This window comes from Bombina bombina, chromosome 10 (assembly GCF_027579735.1).
Source record: "Bombina bombina isolate aBomBom1 chromosome 10, aBomBom1.pri, whole genome shotgun sequence".
NCBI classification, from domain to species: Eukaryota; Metazoa; Chordata; class Amphibia; order Anura; family Bombinatoridae; genus Bombina; species Bombina bombina.
Window position 1 is genome coordinate 178,999,450 of NC_069508.1, and position 20,005 is coordinate 179,019,454.

A 20,005-nucleotide genomic window follows, 5' to 3' on the forward strand; every position below is an offset into this window, starting at 1 on the left:
TTTCTAGACATACTGTGATAATTCTAGAAAAGGCTGACAATATCCCCATGAGGGAAGGGTAAGCTATATTCAGAGACTTAGTGTGGGATTACCAGCTTACATAAACAGCTAAGTTAATACTGGATGACACTTATAAGAAAGGCTAACTTTTTTTATTAAGTTAAACGTTTTTGAGGGACTTTGAGGTTCATTTGGGCTTACTTAAGGGCTATTAACCCACATGGCTAGCTTAGAAAAACTTTGGTGTGTTTCTTTTAGGCCCCACAGACATTGAGTGAGATGGGAGGGGCCTATTTTCGCTCTTCAGTTGCGCAGTTGTTTTTACAAAAGCAAGACATCAAGCTGTTACACCGGAGGGTCCTGCTGTAATTTGAGGGCCTAAAGGAAGTATTTTCCCCACAAAATCTATCCCTAAGGGCAGGTAGGCGCCACAGCAGAGCTTTGGCAAGGTGCTAATTGTTCTGTTTTTTGACGTTTTGTCAATCTGGTTTTTGCATTAAAGGGTTAATTGTTTATTTTGCTAGTGGGGCAATCTTATTAAAGCTTTAAGAATACACTGTAAACATTTCAAAATTGTTTTTTTTTTTACACGGTTTTGCAGAATTTGTGCACTTTTTTTTCTCTTAAAGGCACAGTACCGTTTTTTTTTTATAAGTGTTTTTACTTTGAATAAAGTGTTTTCCAAGCTTGCTTGTTTCATTACTAGCCTGTTTAACATATCTGACATCAAGGAAACTCCTTGTTCAATGTGTTTAGAAGCCATTGTGGAACCCCCTCTTAGAATGTGTCCCACTTGCACGGATATGTCTATACATTTTAAAGAGCATATTGTAGCACTTAAAAAATATAGCCCTAGATGATTCTCAGACAGAAAGAAATGAGGTTTTGCCATCTAGCTCTCCCCAAGTGTCACAACCAGTAACGCCCGCACAAGTGACGCCAAGTACCTCTAGTGCGTCTACTTCGTTTACCTTACAAGACATGGCCGCAGTTATGAATACTACCCTCAGAGGTTTTATCTAAACTGCCTGGGTTGCAAGGAAAGCGCGATAGCTCTGGGTTAAGAACAAATGCTGTGCCTTCTGACGCTTTAGTAGCCGTATCCGATATACCCTCACAATGTTCTGAAGTAGAGGTAAGGGATTTGCTATCTGAGGGAGAGATTTCTGATTCAGGTAAGACGCTCCCTCAGACAGATTCTGATATGACGGCGTTTAAATTTAAGCTCTAACCCCTCCGCTTGTTGCTCAGGGAGGTATTAGCGACTCTGGATGATTGTGACCCTATTGTGGTTCCAGAAAAATTGTGTAAAATGGACAAATACCTAGAGGTTCCAGTTTACACTGTTTTTTCGGTCCCTTAAGAGGATTGCGAACATTGTCACTAGGGAGTGGGATAGACCAGGTATATACCGTTCTCTCCCCCTCCTGTTTTTAAGAAAAACTTTCCCATATCGGACACCGTGCGGGACTCGTGGCAGACGGTTCCTAAGGTGGAGGGAGCTATTTCTACACTCGCCAATCGTACAACTATATCTATTGAGGACAGTTGTGCTTTCAAAGATCCTATGGATAAAAAAATTAGAGGGTCTCCAAAAGAAAATTTTTGTTTATCAAGGTTTTCTTCTCCAACCTATTGCGTGTATTGTTCCTGTAACCACTGCAGCTGCTTTCTGTTTTCGAGGCTCTTCAGACGGAGACCCCATTAGAGGATATTATGGATAGAATTAAGACTCTTAAGCTGGCTAATTCTTTTATTACAGATGCCGCTTTTCAACTGGCTAAATTAGCGGCAAAGAATTCAGGTATTGCCATTTTAGCGCGCAGAGCGTTATGGCTTAAGTCCTGCTCAGCGAATGTGTCATCAAAATCTAAACTTTTGAACATCCCTTTCAAAGGAAAGACCCTCTTCGGGCCTGAACTGAAGGAGATTATTTCAGACATCACTGGAGGGAAAGGCCATGCCTTCCCTCAGGATAAATCAAATAAAATAAGGACCAAACAATTATTTTCGTTCCATTCGAAACCAAGGGTGGTCCTGCTTCCTATTCCCCTGCTGCAAAGCAAGAGGAAAACTTTGCTCAATCCAAGTCAGTCTGGAGACCTAACCAGGCTTGTAACAAGGGTAAACATGCCAAGGTGCCTGCAGCTGCCTCCAAGACAGCATGAAGGGGTAGCCCCCGATCCGGGACCGGATCTAGTAAGGGGCAGACTCTCTCTTCGCTCAGGCTTGGGCAAGAGATGTTCACGATTCCTGGGCTTTAGAAATTGTGTCCCAGGGATATCTTCTGGACTTCAAAGATTCCCCCCCCTAAGGGGGAGATTCACATTTCTCAATTCTCTGCAAACCAGACCAAGAGAGAGGCGTTCTTACGCTGTGTAGAAGACCTACATACCATGGGAGTGATTCACCCAGTTCCAAAAGCGGAACAGGGGCTTGGATTTTACTCAAACCTGTTTGTGGTTCCCAAAAAAGAAGGAACTTTCAGACCAATCTTGGATCTCAAGATCTTAAAAAAAATCCTCAGAGTCCCATCTTTCAAGATGGAGACTATTCGGACTATTCTGCCACTGATCCAGGAAGGTCAATATATGACCACCGTGGACTTAAAGGATGCATATGTGCACATCCCTATTCAGAGATCACCAATTTCTCAGGTTCGCCTTTCTGAACAGGCATTACCAGTTTGTGGCCCTTCCCTTCGGGTTGGCCACGGCTCCCAGAATTTTCACAAAGGTGCAAGGGTCCCTTCTGGCGGTTCTAAGACCGCGGGGCATAGCAGTAGCGCCTTATCTAGACGACATCTTAATTCAAGCGTCAACTTTCCAACTAGCCAAGTCTCACACGGACATCGTGTTGGCTTTTCTGAGATCTCACGGGTGGAAGGTGAACATACAAAAGAGTTCTCTCTTCCCTCTCACAAGAGTTTCCTTCCTAGGGACTCTGATAGACTTGGTAGAAATGACAATTATTTCTGACGGAGGTCAGGAAATCAAAACTTGTAACCACCTGCCTAGCTCTTCACTCCATTCCTTGGCTGTCAGTGGAATGGGAATTATGCAGATTTATCTCCTCAGATACATCTGGATCAGGAGACCAGAGATTCTCTTCTCTGGTGGTTGTCACAGGTTCACCTGTCCCGGGGAATGTGTTTTTTGCAGGCCAGAGTGGGTCATAGTAACGACAGATGCCAGCCTACTGGGCTGGGGTGTAGTCTGGAACTCCCTGAAAGCACAGGGTCTATGGACTCAGGAGGAGGCTCTCCTCCCAATAAATATTCTAGAAATGAGAGCGATATTCAATGCGCTTCAGGCGTGGCCTCAACTGGCTGCGGCAAAATTCATCAGATTTCAGTCGGACAACATCACGACTGTAGCTTATATCAATCATCAAGGAGAAACAAGGAGTTCTCTAGCGATGATAGAGGTGACGAAAATAATCTGATGGGCAGAGACTCACTCTTGCCATCTTTCAGCACTCCATATCCCAGGGGTAGAGAACTGGGAGGCAGATTTCCTAAGTCGTCAGACTTTTCATCCGGGGGAGTGGGAGCTCCATCCGGAAGTATTTGCCCAACTCAACTATGGGGCACACCAGAATTAGATCTGATGGCGTCTCGTCGGGTCAAGGGATCCCCAGGCAGTACTGATAAATGCTCTAGCAGTGCCCTGGTCCTTCAACCTGGCCTATGTGTTTCCACCATTTTCTCTCCTTCCTCGTCTGCCAGAATCAAGCAGGAGAGAGCTTCAGTGATTTTGATAGCACCTGCGTGGCCACGCAGGACTTGTTATGCAGACCTGTTGGACATGTCATCCGTTCCACCGTGGACTCTGCCGATGAGGCAGGACCTTCTAATTCAGGGTCCATTCAAGCATCCGAATCTAATTTCTCTGCGTCTGACTGCTTGGAGATTGAACGCCTGATTTTATCAAAGCGTGGTTTCTCTGTGTCGGTCATTGATACCTTGATTCAGGCTAGAAAGCCTGTCACCTGGAAAATCTATAATAAGATATGGCGTAAATATCTTTATTGGTGTGAATCCAAGGGTTACTCATGGAGTAAGATTAGGATTCCTATAATATATTTTCTTTTGTTCAAGAAGGATTGGAGAAGGGATTATCAGCTAGTTCCTTAAAGGGACAGATATCTGCTTTGTGTATTTTACACAAGCGTCTGGCAGATGTTCCAGACGTTCAGGCGTTTAGTCAGGCTTTAGTTAGAATCAAGCCTGTTGCTCCGCCATGGAGTTTAAATTTAGTTCTTAAAGTTCTTCAAGGGGTTCCGTTTGAACCTATGCATTCCATAGATATTAAGCTTCTATCTTGGAAAGTTCTGTTTTTAGTAGCTATCTCTTCGGCTCTAAGAGTTTCTGAATTATCTGCTTTACAGTGTGACTCACCTTATCTTGTTTTCCATGCGGATAAGGTGGTTTTGCGTACCAACCCTGGATTCCTTCCTAAGGTTGTTTCTAGTAGGAATATCAATCAGGAAATTGTTGTTCCTTCTGTGTCCTAATCCTTCCAAGAAGGAACGTCTGTTGCACAACCTAGATGTGCTTTAAAGTTCTACTTACAAGCAACTAAAGATTTCCGTCAAACATCTTCATTGTTTGTTGTCTATTCTGGAAAGTGGAGAGGTCAAAAGGCTACGGCAACCTTTCTTTTTGGCTGAAAAGCATAATCCGTTTGGCTTATGAGACTGCTGGCCAGCAGCCTCCTGAAAGGATTACTGCTCACTCTACTAGAGCAGTGGCTTCCACATGGGCTTTTAAAAATGAGGCTTCTGTTGAACAGATTTGTAAGGCGGCAACTTGGTCTTCGCTTCATACTTTTTCCAAATTTTACAAATTTGATACTTTTGCTCCTTCGGAGGCTATTTTTGGGAGAGAGGTTCTACAAGCAGTGGTGCCTTCCGTTTAGGTACCTGTCTTGTCACTCCCTTCATCCGTGCCCTAAAGCTTTGGTATTGGTATCCCTCAAGTATTGGATGAATCCGTGGACTCGATACATCTTGCAAGAGAAAGCAAAATTTATGCTTACCTGATAAATTTCTTTCTCTTGTGATGTATCGAGTCCACAGCCCGCCCTGTATATTTAACAGGTAGTATATTTTATTAAAAAAACTTCAGTCACCTCTGCACCCTATAGTTTTTCCTTTTTCTCCCTAACCTTCAGTCGAATGACTGGGGGGTGGAGTTAGGGGAGGAGCTATATAGACAGCTCTACTGTGGGTGCTCTTTTTGCCACTTCCTGTTGGGAAGGAGAATATCCCACAAGTTTTGGATGAATCCGTGGACTCGATACATCGCAAGACAGAAATTTATCAGGTAAGCATAAATTTTGTTTTTTAAGGGCTACTGGTAGTTTATTCTTAGAGTAGGGGTGTTTTTATTTGGGGGGGCTTTTGTATTTTCATAGGGATTAGGTGTAATTTTTTAAAATTTTATCATTTTGTTTTTTATTTTCTGTAATTGTAGCTTAAAGGGACATTCTACACCAGAATTTTAATTTAGACTAGACTGTCCCTTTAATACTTAGTTTTTTTTATTATTATTATTTTTAAAGTATTTTTTTATTTTAATAGTAACTTTAGTATTTTGTAATATAGGAAATTTGGGTTCATTTAATGGGTGTTAGGTTAGGGGGCTTAGTAATTTTAAGTATTTGTGTTGTGAGCTTTGGCAGTTTAGGGGTTAATACTTTAGTCATTCCTTGCGGTGTGGGTTTGATGGCGGATATAGGGGTTAATAGTTTAGACTTATTGCTTTGTGGGGGGTTGTCGGTTTAGGGGTTAATACTTTTATTAGTTCCAATGTGAGATTTGATATTTTTTTCTTGGGCACCGGCAGTTTAAGTGCCGTTAGTCACTAGTGACTCCAGAAATGTGTATTTACGCTCTTTTCTGGACATCGCTAGTATATCAGACTTACAGCATTTTATAAACTGCTGGCGGGGTTTATTGGATACCCCCATATTTAGTCAGACCCATCCCCTCTTTAAACTGTCATTTTTACAGATGCAAATATTCCAAATTCTGAAATCCAAACCCTTTTCGGTCCCAAGCAGTTTGGATAAAGGGTTCTCTACTTTTTACACCTTTTTGTTTGTTTAATGCAAAAATGTACACCACCTGCACTAGCTAGTGACAGGCAATTATGTAGCTGTATGTGAATAAACAAAGAAAATCCACAATAAGAGGGACATGATTTTTTTATTTATTTTTTCTCATGATTCAAATTGATCATAAATTTGTAAGCCAATTTACTTCTATTTTGTTTCATTCTCTTATTTCTTAAAGAAGCAGCAATGCACTGTTAACTATCTGAACAAATTGATAAGCCAGTCACAAGAGGCATATATGTGCAGCCACCAAACTCCATCTAGCTTCCAGTTGAGTTTCTTGTCCCTTTTAAGCTGTTTACACTCCAGTCACTTTTAATGTCATTTGAGCTGAAAGTTTGATGCTCTTAAAAGGATAGTCTAGACAAAATTAAACTTTCATAATTCAGATAGAGCAGACAATTTAAGCAAATTTCTATTTTACTCCTATTTTTCTTTTCTTCGTTCTCTTGTATCTTAGGATCCGGCACATTTTTGGTTAAGCACCTGGGTAGCGCTTGCTAACTGGATGGCTTCATTTAAACAGCAATGGGCAAGTGCTACCCAGGTTCTGAACGAAAAATGGTCTGGCTCCTAAGCTTGCCAAGAGAACAAAGAAATTTATAATAAGAATAAATTAGGAAGTTGCTTAAAATGGCTGCTCTATCTGAATCATGAGTATAATTTTGACAATACTATTCCTTGTTTTATACAAAGAGGGAAAAAAGTTAAGCTGACTGGGCACTCAAACTAAGCACTATTTGAAGTATTAAAGAAATCAAGATGGGTTTTGTGCATCTTCAAATAGTCATCCAAAACACTCCAGCCACCATCAAAATTCTTTGTTTAAAATACCTTTATTTTCATTAGTTGGGTTGGGTCCAAAAATTACAGGAACTGTAGTTCCTGTAATTTTTGAACCCAACTAATGAAAATAAAGGTCTTTTAAACAAAGAATTTTGATGGTGGCTGGAGTGCTTTGGATGTATGACTAATTGGATTGACAAGATTTGGCAAAACTTATTCCGTGCTCCACAAGCAGGGGGTGCTGTTCTCTTTCTGATTCTTTGTACATCTTCAAGAAGGGTTAATTGAGACCATTTTGTTTCCTTTCTCAGCACGTGACGTTTTCCATCTGTTGTCTCAGCCGCGTTATAAGAATCTTGACCTGGGTGTGTACGTAACGTTCTTTGAAATCTATAACGGGAAGGTAAGTTTGCAATATCCTATATATAGACCATATGCACCACTATGTACAAACTGATCGAACTATAGGTGTGTAGAACAGACTTGCTATAAATATTTTAGCTATTTTGCACTCACAAATTGTGGGGTGTAACTTTTACCTAGAAGTTTTTCCTAAGTCTTTTCAAAGTTGTCTTTTTGAATGGGACAGTGTTGAAGAAATTGTATCTTCTCCCATGGTGACCATACTTTCCAATTTACTTCTATTATTTTGCTTCCTTCTCTTGTTATCCTTTGGTGAAAGGTTTATCTAGGCAAGCTCAGGAACAGCAAAGAACCTGATTGGTGGCGGTGTGTGTGTATATGACACACATTGGTTGTCATTGGCTCACTCATGTGTTCCGTTGGATACCAGTAATGTATTGCTGCTCCTTTAACAAATGATACCAAGAAAATGAAGCAAATTTGATAATAGAAGTAAACTGGAAAGTTGTATAAAATCGTATGTTCTACCTAAATCGTAAAAGAGAAATTTTGGGTATCCTGTCCCTTTAAGACTTTTCTACAGAGTGCCTCAGTGTTTGCAGTCTATTTTGTTGAGGCTTTTTTCTCTCTCTTTAGGTATTTGATCTATTAAACAAGAAAGCAAAGCTACGTGTATTAGAGGATGCCAAGCAGGAGGTACAAGTTGTAGGCTTGGTGGAGAAAGAAGTAGATTGTGCAGAAGATGTTTTAAAAATGATTGAAACTGGCAGCGCTTGCAGGTAAGAAAACCAAACCTCCAACAAAATTTTCAACTGTGAATGAAATGGTAACAGGGGATGTAGACCAGTTCATATGGTCCTAACTTACTTACAATTACAGGTCAGGAGGGTGATTTGGGGTGTAGCAATTGATTTTTGTATGTATGGGAATAAAACTTGCAGGTTGGTTACTATATTTAGCCTGTGATCATAATGTGCTTGCTAAAACAGACCATTTACCAAAATGGTGTTTACAAGTGCAGTAAGACCATAACCTACTGTTGAACATTTTTAGGTTGCACAAGGAATAAAATCCAAATGTAAACAACTTATCAAGATAAATGTATTCTAGTTATGCGAAAGTGATAACATTTGAGGGCCTAGAAGGGAAGTCCAATCATAACATTTTTCTTAAAACCTTCCAGGAAAAACAGCATATGAAAAGTGCACCAAAGCAACTGATCAAAGTATGTCTTACACAGCCTTGTCTCAAGTAAGGTATAAATAGATCTTCACAATAGGATCCTTATTATAATGTATAACCACATCAAAACAAATCATGTTTAAACCTAAGAAATTTTTAGAAACTGTTCAACAAACTTATTTCTTTCTAATGACACGAGTCCACAGATCATCTAATTACTATTGGGAGAATCACTCCTGCCCAGCAGGAGGCGGCAAAGCGCACCACAGCAAAGCTGTTAAATATCACCTCCCTTATATCCAACCCCCAGTCATTCTCTTTGCCTATGTTAGTGTAAGGAAGTGGTAAAGTTAGGTGTCTGAAAAGATTCTTCAATAAGAGCTTATTTTATTTGCAGTACTAGTATGTGCTGTTTTTCCTCCAGGTTGTAGCTGTAGTCCATTTCAGTCTCTTCAGTAGAGCATTGGTGGCTTTTAAGCAAAGGACGCGTACCTGCATGTTGCCATCCACAGGGATCACCACAAGTTTCTGAGGTTCCCATTTCTAGACAAACACTTCCAGTTTGTGGCTCTTCCATTCGGCCTTGCCACAGCTCCCAGAATTTTTTCAAAAGTCCTGGGATCCCTGTTGGCGGTGCTCCAGTTGCGGGGCATTGCAGTGGCGCATTATCTGGACGATATTCTGGTTCAGGCGCCATTCTTTCAACAAGCAAACTCCCACACAGAAATGTTATCCTTCCTGCGCTCTCACAGATGGAAGGTGAATTTGGGAAAGAGTTCCTTAATTCCTGCTACAAGGGTCCTGGGAACCATAATAGATTCCGTATCAATGAAAATTTTTCCGACAGAAGTCAGAAAATCAAAGATTTTCGATTCATGTCTGGCGCTTCAGTCCTCTCCTCGGCCGTCAGTGGCTCAATGTATGGAGGTGATCAGTCTGATGGTAGCTGCCATGGACATCATTCCGTTTACCCGTTTCCACCTCAGACCTCTGCAGTTATGCATGCTCAGGCAGTGGAACGGGGATTATGCGGATCCGTCTCCACGATTACATCTGGATCAGGCGACAAGTCTCAGGATCATCTCTCCCAGGGAACCTGCTTCCGCAGACCCACCTGGGTGATTGTGACAGCGGACGCCAGCTTGTGTGGATGGGGAGCAGTCTGGGAGCATCTCTCCCTCCTTAGACTTCTACTGAAGGATCTTCTACTTCAAGGGCCCTTACTTCACCCAAATCTAGTTTCTCTGAAGCTGACTGCTTGGAGATTGAGCGCTTAATTTTATCTAAGCGTGGTTTTTCTGAGTCGGTCATTGAGACCATGATTCAGGCTCAAAAGCCTGTTACCAGGAAGATTTACTACAAGATATGGCATAAATATCTGCATTGGTGTGAATGCAGAGGCTACTCTTGGAGTAGAGTTAGGATTCCTAGAATTTTGGATAGTCTATGAAACTGCAGGACAGCAGCCTCCTGAGAGAGAGTTACGGCTCATTCTACGAGGGCTGTTTCCTTTTCCTGGGCATTCAAAAATGAAGCTTCTGTGGAACAGATTTGCAAGGCGCAACTTGGTCCTCTCCACACTTTTTCAAAATTCTATAAATTTGACACTTTTGCCTCGGGCTGAGGCTTTTGGGAGACAGGTTCTTCAAGCAGTGGTGCCTTCTGTTTAGGTTCCCTGTCTTGTCCCTCCCTTATCTGTGTCCGCTAACTTGGGTATTGATTCCCAATAGTAATTAGATGATCCGTGGACCCACCGTGTCATTAGAAAGAAAACGAAATTTATGCTTACCTGATAAATTTTTATTTCTTGACACGGTGAGTCCACGGCCTGCCCTGCTTTTTAGAGACAGGTTTTTCTTATGTTTATAAACCTCAGACACCTCTGCACCTTGTTACTGCTTTTCTCTCATTTTGCTTTGGTCAAATGATTGGGGTTGGAAGGGAGGCGAGGTGATACTTAACAGCTTTGCTGTGGTGCTCTTTGCCGCCTCCTGCTGGGCAGGAGTGATATTCCCAATAGTAATTAGATGATCCGTGGACTCACCGTGTCAAAGAAATAAATTTATCAGGTAAGCATAAATTTCGTTTTCTGATGTGACTGCTAACAAATGGGTTAAGCCTGGCATTTTTTTCATTCCTTCTAGGTTTAAAAGGTTTTACCCTTTGCAAGTGGCTGGATTAGAGTTTGGGGAAAAGATCCCCAAAGTTGATCGGGCTATTTTTACTCTTGCCAAACGTACTACTATTCCTATGGAAGACGGTACTTATTTTTAAAGATCCGTTTAGATAGGAAACTTGAATCTTATCCTAAGGAAAGCTTATTTATATTCTGGCTATTTTCTCAGGCCTGCCATTTCTTTGGCTGATGTTGCAGCTGCATCAACCTTTTGGTTGGATAGCTTAGCACAACAGGAAACTGATCCTGATTTGTCTAGCATTGTTTTTTTTTAACATGCTAATCATTTTATCTGTAATGCCATTTTTGATGTCATCAAAATTGATGTTAAATCTATATGTCTTTAGCTATTTTTTAGCTAGAAGAGCTTTATGGCTCAAATCTTGGAATGCTGACATGGTATCTAAGTCTAGATTGCCATCTTTCTTTCCAAGGTAACAATTTGGTTCTCAGTTGGATTAAATTATTTCAACTATCGCTGGGGGAAGGGAGTTTTTTTTGCCTCAGGATAAAAGAATCTAAGGGTAAATCTAAAGCTTCTAATCTTTTTCGTTCTTTTCGAAAGAATAAGGAACAGAAAACCAATCCTTCCCATAAAGATTGATTCAAATTGGAAACTTTCAAGTTGGAATAAATCCAAGCCTTTTAAGAAACCAAAGCCAGACCCCAAGTCTGCATGAAGGTACGGCCCTCGATCCAGTTCAACTGATGGGGGGCAGATTGTAATTATTCCAAGACATTTGGGCATATTCTGTTCAAAATCAGTGGATTCACAGTATTGTCTCTCAAGGGTATCAAATAGGATTCAGAGTAAGACCTCCTGTGAGAGAGATATAATATAATATATCTATATCTCTCACATTCCAGTAAATACAGTGAAGGCTCAGGCTTTTCTGAAGTGTTTCAGATCTAGAGCTTTCAGGGGTAATCATACCCTTTCCGTTTCAGGAACACAGTCTGGGGTTTTATTCAAATCTATTCATTGTCCCAAATAAAGAAAATTAATTCAGGCCAGTTCTGGATCTGAAGTTTTTGAATAGTTTTGTAAAAGTCCCAACTTTCAAGATGGTGACTAAGGACTATTCTGCCTTTTGTTCAGCAAGGTCATCTGTCCACTATAGACTTACAGGATGCATATCTTCATATTCCGATTCAGCCAGACCTCTATCGGTTTCTGAGATTCTCTTTTCTAGACAAGTATTACCAATTTGTTGCTCTTCCATTTGGCCTAGCAACAGCTACAAGGATCTTTTCGAAGATTCTCGGTGCCCTTTTATCTGTAATCAGAGAACAGGGTATTTCGTTTTTTCCTTATTTGGACGATATCTTGGTACTAGCTCAGTCTTTACATTTAGCCGAATCTCACACAAATCAACTAGTGTTTCTTCAAAGACATGGTTGAGGATCAATTTACCAAAGAGTTTCTTAATTCCTCAGACAAGGGTCACCTTTTTAGGTTTCCAGATAGATTCTCTGTCCATGACTCTGTCCTTAATAGACAAGAGACGAATGAAATTGGTTTCAGCTTGTCAATCTTCAGTCTCAATCATTCCCTTCAGTGGCTATGTGCTGAATCAATGGTGCAGGGATTATATTCGGATATCCCAATTGATATACTTAAATCCCAACATTCAACTCTCTCTGACTTGGTGGTTAGACCATCATCCTTTAATTCAGGGGGCCTTTTTTTTTTTTTTTTTTTCGTCCTACTTGGACTGTGATCACAACAGATGCAAGACTTTCAGGTTGGGGAGCTGTCTGGGGGTCCCTGACAGCACAAGGGATTTGGAAACCTCAAGAGACAACAGACAATATCACAACTGTGGCATATGTCAATCATCAGGGTGGGACTCGCAGTCCCCTAGCTATGAAAGTATCTTGGATACTTTCTTGGGCAAAATCCAGCTCTTGTCTAATTTCTGCGGTGCATACCACAGGTGTAGACAATTGGGAAGCTGATTATCTCAGCCATCAGACCTTATATCCAGGGGAGTGGTCTCTCCATCCAGATGTAATTTGTCAGATTGTACAGATGTGGGGTCTTCCAGAAATAGATCTGATGGCTTTTAATCTAAAACTTCCCAGGTACCTATCCAGGTACAGGGATCCTCAGGCGGAGATGGTGGATGCTTTAGCAGTTCCTTGTTTTTACCAACCTGCTTATATCTTTCTGCCTCTAGTTCTTCTTCCAAGAGTGATCTCCAAGATCATTATGGAACAATCATATGTGTTTGATAGCATCAGTGTGGCCTCACAGGTTTTGGTATGCGGCTCTTGTTCGGCTGTCCAGTTGCCAACTTTGGTCACTTCCTTTAAGGCCAGACCTTCTGTCTAAAGGGCCTTTTTTTCCATCAGGATCTCAAACTGCTAAATTTAAAGGTCTGAAAATTGAACGCTTAGTCAGAGGTTTCTCTGTACAGGCTCGGAAGTCTGTTTCAAGGAAGATTTAATGAGTTTAGAAGACCATATTTCATGGTGTTCTCATAAATTCTGGCATTCTTTTAGAATTACTAGAGTTTTAGTTTCTTCAGGATGGTTTGGATAAAGGTTTGTGTGCAAGTACTTTGAAGGGACAAATCTCTGCTATTTCTGTTTTCTTTCATAGAAAGATTGCTAAGCTCCCTGATATTCACTGTTTTGTTCAGGCTTTGGTTCGTATCAAGCCTGTTACTAAATCAATCTCTCCTCCTTGGAGTCTTTGGTTTTGAAGACTTTGCAGGCTCCTCCTTTTCAGCCGATTCATTCTTTGGATATTAAACTACTTTCTTGGAAAGTGTGGTTTCTTTTGGATTTCTCTTCAGCTAGAAGAGTTTCTGAATTGTTTGCTCTCTTGTGAGTCTGATTTTTCATCAGGATAAGGCGGTTTTGCGGACTTCATTTAAACTTCTTCCTAAGGTTGTAAATTCTAACATTAGTAGGGACATTTTTGTTCCTTCCTTGTGTCCTAATCCCCAAGAATACTTTTAAAAGATCTTTCTCCAACATAGGTGTGTCCGGTCCACGGCGTCATCCTTACTTGTGGGATATTCTCTTCCCCAACAGGAAATGGCAAAGAGCCCAGCAAAGCTGGTCACATGATCCCTCCTAGGCTCCGCCTACCCCAGTCATTCTCTTTGCCGTTGTACAGGCAACATCTCCACGGAGATGGCTTAGAGTTTTTTAGTGTTTAACTGTAGTTTTTTATTATTCAATCAAGAGTTTGTTATTTTGAAATAGTGCTGGTATGTACTATTTACTCAGAAACAGAAAAGAGATGAAGATTTCTGTTTGTATGAGGAAAATGATTTTAGCAACCGTAACTAAAATCCATGGCTGTTCCACACAGGACTGTTGAGAGCAATTAACTTCAGTTGGGGGAACAGTGTGCAGTCTCTTGCTGCTTGAGGTATGACACATTCTAACAAGACGATGTAATGCTGGAAGCTGTCATTTTCCCTATGGGATCCGGTAAGCCATATTTATTACGATCGTAAATAAGGGCTTTACAAGGGCTTATTTAGACTGTAGACTTTTCTGGGCTAAATCGATTCATTATTAGCACATATTTAGCCTTGAGGAATCATTTTATCTGGGTATTTTGATATAATAATATCGGCAGGCACTGTATTAGACACCTTATTTCTTAGGGGCTTTCCCTAAGCATAAGCAGAGTCTCATTTTCGCGCCGGTGTGGCGCACTTGTTTTTGAGAGGCATGGCATGCAGTCGCATGTGAGAGGAGCTCTGATACTTAGAAAAGACTTTCTGAAGGCGTCATTTGGTATCGTATTCCCCTTTGGGCTTGGTTGGGTCTCAGCAAAGCAGATACCAGGGACTGTAAAGGGGTTAAAGCTTATAACGGCTCCGGTTCCGTTATTTTAAGGGTTAAAGCTTCCAAATTTGGTGTGCAATATTTTTAAGGCTTTAAGACACTGTGGTGAAAATTTGGTGATTTTTGAACAATTCCTTCATGTTTTTTCGCAATTGCAGTAACAAAGTGTGTTCAGTTTAAAATTTAAAGTGACAGTAACGGTTTTATTTTAAAACGTTTTTTGTACTTTCTTATCAAGTTTATGCCTGTTTAACATGTCTGAACTACCAGATAGACTGTGTTCTGAATGTGGGGAAGCCAGAATTCCTATTCATTTAAATAAATGTGATTTATGTGATAATGACAATGATGCCCAAGATGATTCCTCAAGTGAGGGGAGTAAGCATGGTACTGCATCATTCCCTCCTTCGTCTACACGAGTCTTGCCCACTCAGGAGGCCCCTAGTACATCTAGCGCGCCAATACTCCTTACTATGCAACAATTAACGGCTGTAATGGATAATTCTGTCAAAAACATTTTGGCCAAAATGAACCCTTGTCAGCGTAAGCGTGGCTGCTCTGTTTTAGTTACTGAAGAGCATGACGACGCTGATATTAATATCTCTGAAGGGCCCCTAATCCAATTTGAGGGGGCCAGGGAGGTTTTGTCTGAGGGAGAAATTACTGATTCAGGGAACATTTCTCATCAGGCTGAATCTGATGTGATTACATTTAAATTTAAGTTGGAACATCTCCGCATTTTGCTTAAGGAGGTATTATCCACTCTGGATGATTGTGAAAAGTTGGTCATTCCAGAGAAACTATGTAAAATGGACAAGTTCCTAGAGGTGCCGGGGCTCCCAGAAGCTTTTCCTATACCCAAGCGGGTGGCGGACATTGTTAATAAAGAATGGGAAAGGCCCGGTATTCCTTTCGTCCCTCCCCCCATATTTAAAAAATTGTTTCCTATGGTCGACCCCAGAAAGGACTTATGGCAGTCAGTCCCCAAGGTCGAGGGAGCGGTTTCTACTTTAAACAAACGCACCACTATACCCATAGAGGATAGTTGTGCTTTCAAAGATCCTATGGATAAAAAATTAGAAGGTTTGCTTAAAAAGATGTTTGTTCAGCAGGGTTACCTTCTACAACCCATTTCATGCATTGTCCCTGTCACTACAGCTGCATATTTCTGGTTTGATGAACTGATTAAGGTGCTCGATAGTGATTCTCCTCCTTATGAGGAGATTATGGACAGAATCAATGCTCTCAAATTGGCTAATTCTTTCACTCTAGACGCCACTTTGCAAGTGGCTAGGTTAGCGGCTAAGAATTCTGGGTTTGCTATTGTGGCGCGCAGAGCGCTTTGGTTGAAATCTTGGTCGGCTGATGCGTCTTCCAAGAACAAGTTACTAAACATTCCTTTCAAGGGGAAAACGCTGTTTGGCCCTGACTTGAAAGAGATTATCTCTGATATCACTGGGGGTAAGGGCCACGCCCTTCCTCAGGATAGGCCTTTCAAGGCAAAACATAGACCTAATTTTCGTCCCTTTCGTAAAAACGGACCAGCCCAAAGTGCTACGTCCTCTAAGCAAGAGGGTAATACTTCTCAAGCCAAGCCAGCTTGGAGACCAATGCAAGGCTGGAACAAGGGAAAGCAGGCCAAGAAACCTGTCCCTGCTACCAAGACAGCATGAAATATTGGCCCCCGATCCGGGACCGGATCTGGTGGGGGGCAGACTCTCTCTCTTCGCTCAGGCTTGGGCAAGAGATGTTCTGGATCCTTGGGCGCTAGAAATAGTCTCCCAGGGTTATCTTCTGGAATTCAAGGGACTTCCCCCAAGGGGGAGGTTCCACAGGTCTCAGTTGTCTTCAGACCACATAAAAAGACAGGCGTTCTTACATTGTGTAGAAGACCTGTTAAAAATGGGAGTGATTCATCCTGTTCCATTAAGAGAACAAGGGATGGGGTCCTACTCCAATCTGTTCATAGTTCCCAAAAAAGAGGGAACGTTCAGACCAATCTTAGATCTCAAGATCTTAAACAAATTTCTCAAGGTCCCATCGTTCAAGATGGAAACCATTCGAACTATCCTTCCTTCCATCCAGGAAGGTCAATTCATGACCACGGTGGATTTAAAGGATGCGTATCTACATATTCCTATCCACAAGGAACATCATCGGTTCCTAAGGTTTGCATTCCTGGACAAACATTACCAGTTTGTGGCGCTTCCTTTCGGATTAGCCACTGCTCCAAGGATTTTCACAAAGGTACTAGGGTCCCTTCTAGCGGTACTAAGACCAAGGGGCATTGCAGTAGTACCTTACCTGGACGACATTCTGATTCAAGCGTCGTCCCTCCCTCGAGCAAAGGCTCACACGGACATCGTCCTGGCCTTTCTCAGATCTCACGGCTGGAAAGTGAACGTGGAAAAGAGTTCTCTATCCCCGTCAACAAGGGTTCCCTTCTTGGGAACAATTATAGACTCCTCAGAAATGAGGATTTTTCTAACAGAGGCCAGAAAGACAAAACTTCTGGACTCTTGTCGGATACTTCATTCCGTTCCTCTTCCTTCCGTAGCTCAGTGCATGGAAGTGATCGGGTTGATGGTAGCGGCAATGGACATAGTTCCTTTTGCGCGCATTCATCTAAGACCATTACAACTGTGCATGCTCAGTCAGTGGAATGGGGACTATACAGACTTGTCTCCAAAGATACAAGTAAATCAGAGGACCAGAGACTCACTCCGTTGGTGGCTGTCCCTGGACAACCTGTCACGAGGGATGACATTCCGCAGACCAGAGTGGGTCATTGTCACGACCGACGCCAGTCTGATGGGCTGGGGCGCGGTCTGGGGATCCCTGAAAGCTCAGGGTCTTTGGTCTCGGGAAGAATCTCTTCTACCGATAAATATTCTGGAACTGAGAGCGATATTCAATGCTCTCAAGGCTTGGCCTCAGCTAGCGAGGACCAAGTTCATACGGTTTCAATCAGACAACATGACGACTGTTGCGTACATCAACCATCAGGGGGGAACAAGGAGTTCCCTAGCGATGGAAGAAGTGACCAAGATTATTCTATGGGCGGAGTCTCACTCCTGCCACCTGTCTGCTATCCACATCCCGGGAGTGGAAAATTGGGAAGCGGATTTTCTGAGTCGTCAGACATTGCATCCGGGGGAGTGGGAACTCCATCCGGAAATCTTTGCCCAAGTCACTCAACTATGGGGCATTCCAGACATGGATCTGATGGCCTCTCGTCAGAACTTCAAAGTTCCTTGCTACGGGTCCAGATCCAGGGATCCCAAGGCGGCTCTAGTGGATGCACTAGTAGCACCTTGGACCTTCAAACTAGCTTATGTGTTCCCGCCGTTTCCTCTCATCCCCAGGCTGGTAGCCAGGATCAATCAGGAGAGGGCGTCGGTGATCTTGATAGCTCCTGCGTGGCCACGCAGGACTTGGTATGCAGATCTGGTGAATATGTCATCGGCTCCACCTTGGAAGCTACCTTTGAGACGAGACCTTCTTGTTCAGGGTCCGTTCGAACATCCGAATCTGGTTTCACTCCAGCTGACTGCTTGGAGATTGAACGCTTGATTTTATCGAAGCGAGGTTTCTCAGATTCTGTTATCGATACTCTTGTTCAGGCCAGAAAGCCTGTAACTAGAAAGATTTACCACAAAGTTTGGAAAAAATATATCTGTTGGTGTGAATCTAAAGGATTCCCTTGGGACAAGGTTAAGATTCCTAGGATTCTATCCTTCCTTCAAGAAGGATTGGAAAAAGGATTATCGGCAAGTTCCCTGAAGGGACAGATTTCTGCCTTGTCGGTGTTACTTCACAAAAAACTGGCAGCTGTGCCAGATGTTCAAGCCTTTGTTCAGGCTCTGGTTAGAATCAAGCCTGTTTACAAACCTTTGACTCCTCCTTGGAGTCTCAATTTAGTTCTTTCAGTTCTTCAGGGGGTTCCGTTTGAACCCTTACATTCCGTTGATATTAAGTTATTATCTTGGAAAGTTTTGTTTTTAGTTGCAATTTCTTCTGCTAGAAGAGTTTCAGAATTATCTGCTCTGCAGTGTTCTCCTCCTTATCTGGTGTTCCATGCAGATAAGGTGGTTTTACGTACTAAACCTGGTTTTCTTCCAAAAGTTGTTTCTAACAAAAACATTAACCAGGAGATTATCGTACCTTCTCTGTGTCCGTCAGTTTCAAAGAAGGAACGCTTGTTGCACAATTTGGATGTTGTTCGCGCTCTAAAATTCTATTTAGATGCTACAAAGGATTTTAGACAAACATCTTCCTTGTTTGTTGTTTATTCAGGTAAAAGGAGAGGTCAAAAAGCAACTTCTACCTCTCTCTCTTTTTGGATTAAAAGCATCATCAGATTGGCTTACGAGACTGCCGGACGGCAGCCTCCCGAAAGAATCACAGCTCATTCCACTAGGGCTGTGGCTTCCACATGGGCCTTCAAGAACGAGGCTTCTGTTGATCAGATATGTAGGGCAGCGACTTGGTCTTCACTGCACAATTTTACCAAATTTTACAAGTTTGATACTTTTGCTTCTTCTGAGGCTATTTTTGGGAGAAAGGTTTTGCAAGCCGTGGTGCCTTCCATTTAGGTGACCTGATTTGCTCCCTCCCTTCATCCGTGTCCTAAAGCTTTGGTATTGGTTCCCACAAGTAAGGATGACGCCGTGGACCGGACACACCTATGTTGGAGAAAACAGAATTTATGTTTACCTGATAAATTTCTTTCTCCAACGGTGTGTCCGGTCCACGGCCCGCCCTGGTTTTTTAATCAGGTCTGATAATTTATTTTCTTTAACTACAGTCACCACGGTACCATATGGTTTCTCCTATGCTATTATTCCTCCTTAACGTCGGTCGAATGACTGGGGTAGGCGGAGCCTAGGAGGGATCATGTGACCAGCTTTGCTGGGCTCTTTGCCATTTCCTGTTGGGGAAGAGAATATCCCACAAGTAAGGATGACGCCGTGGACCGGACACACCGTTGGAGAAAGAAATTTATCAGGTAAACATAAATTCTGTTTTTCATTCTTTGGATGTTGTAAGAGCTTTAAAATACTATGTTGAAGCTACTAAGGATTTCAGAAAGACTTCTAGTCTATTTGGGGTTTTTTTTTCTGTTCCTAGGAAAGGTCAGAAAGCTTTTGCCATTTCTTTGGCATCTTGGTTAAAGCTTTTGATTCACAAGGCTTATTTGGAGGCGGGTCAGTCTCCGCCTCAGAATTACAGCTCATTATTCTAGATCAGTCGCCACTTCTTGGGCTTTTAAGAATGAAGCTTCGGTTGATAAGATTTACAAAGCAGCAACTTGGTCTTTGCATACATTTACAAAATGTTACAATTTTTGATGCATTTTGCTTCTTCTGAAGCAGTCTTTGGTAGAAAAGTTCTTCAGGCAGCTGTTTCAGTTTGATTCTTCTGCTAATGTGTTTTGTTTTTGTTTTGTTTTGTTTTTTTCAATTCTATGAGATAAAACTATTTTTCTCTTGTAAAGGTGTATCCAGTCCACGGAATCATCCATTACTTGTTGGATATTCTCCTTCCCAACAGGAAGCTGCAAGAGGAC

General features: G+C 41.9%; 1 protein-coding gene across 1 annotated transcript in view; it reads left to right on the top strand.

Moving 5' to 3' along the window:
• The window catches only part of KIF2C (kinesin family member 2C), a gene marked incomplete at its 3' end in the record, with an annotated part of 134,559 nt that overhangs the window by 43,971 nt on the left and 70,583 nt on the right, over positions 1-20,005 (top strand). Inside the window, 2 exon segments of the mRNA XM_053693538.1 lie at positions 7,217-7,308; positions 7,905-8,047. Coding sequence (XP_053549513.1) covers positions 7,217-7,308; positions 7,905-8,047 — 235 coding nt within the window.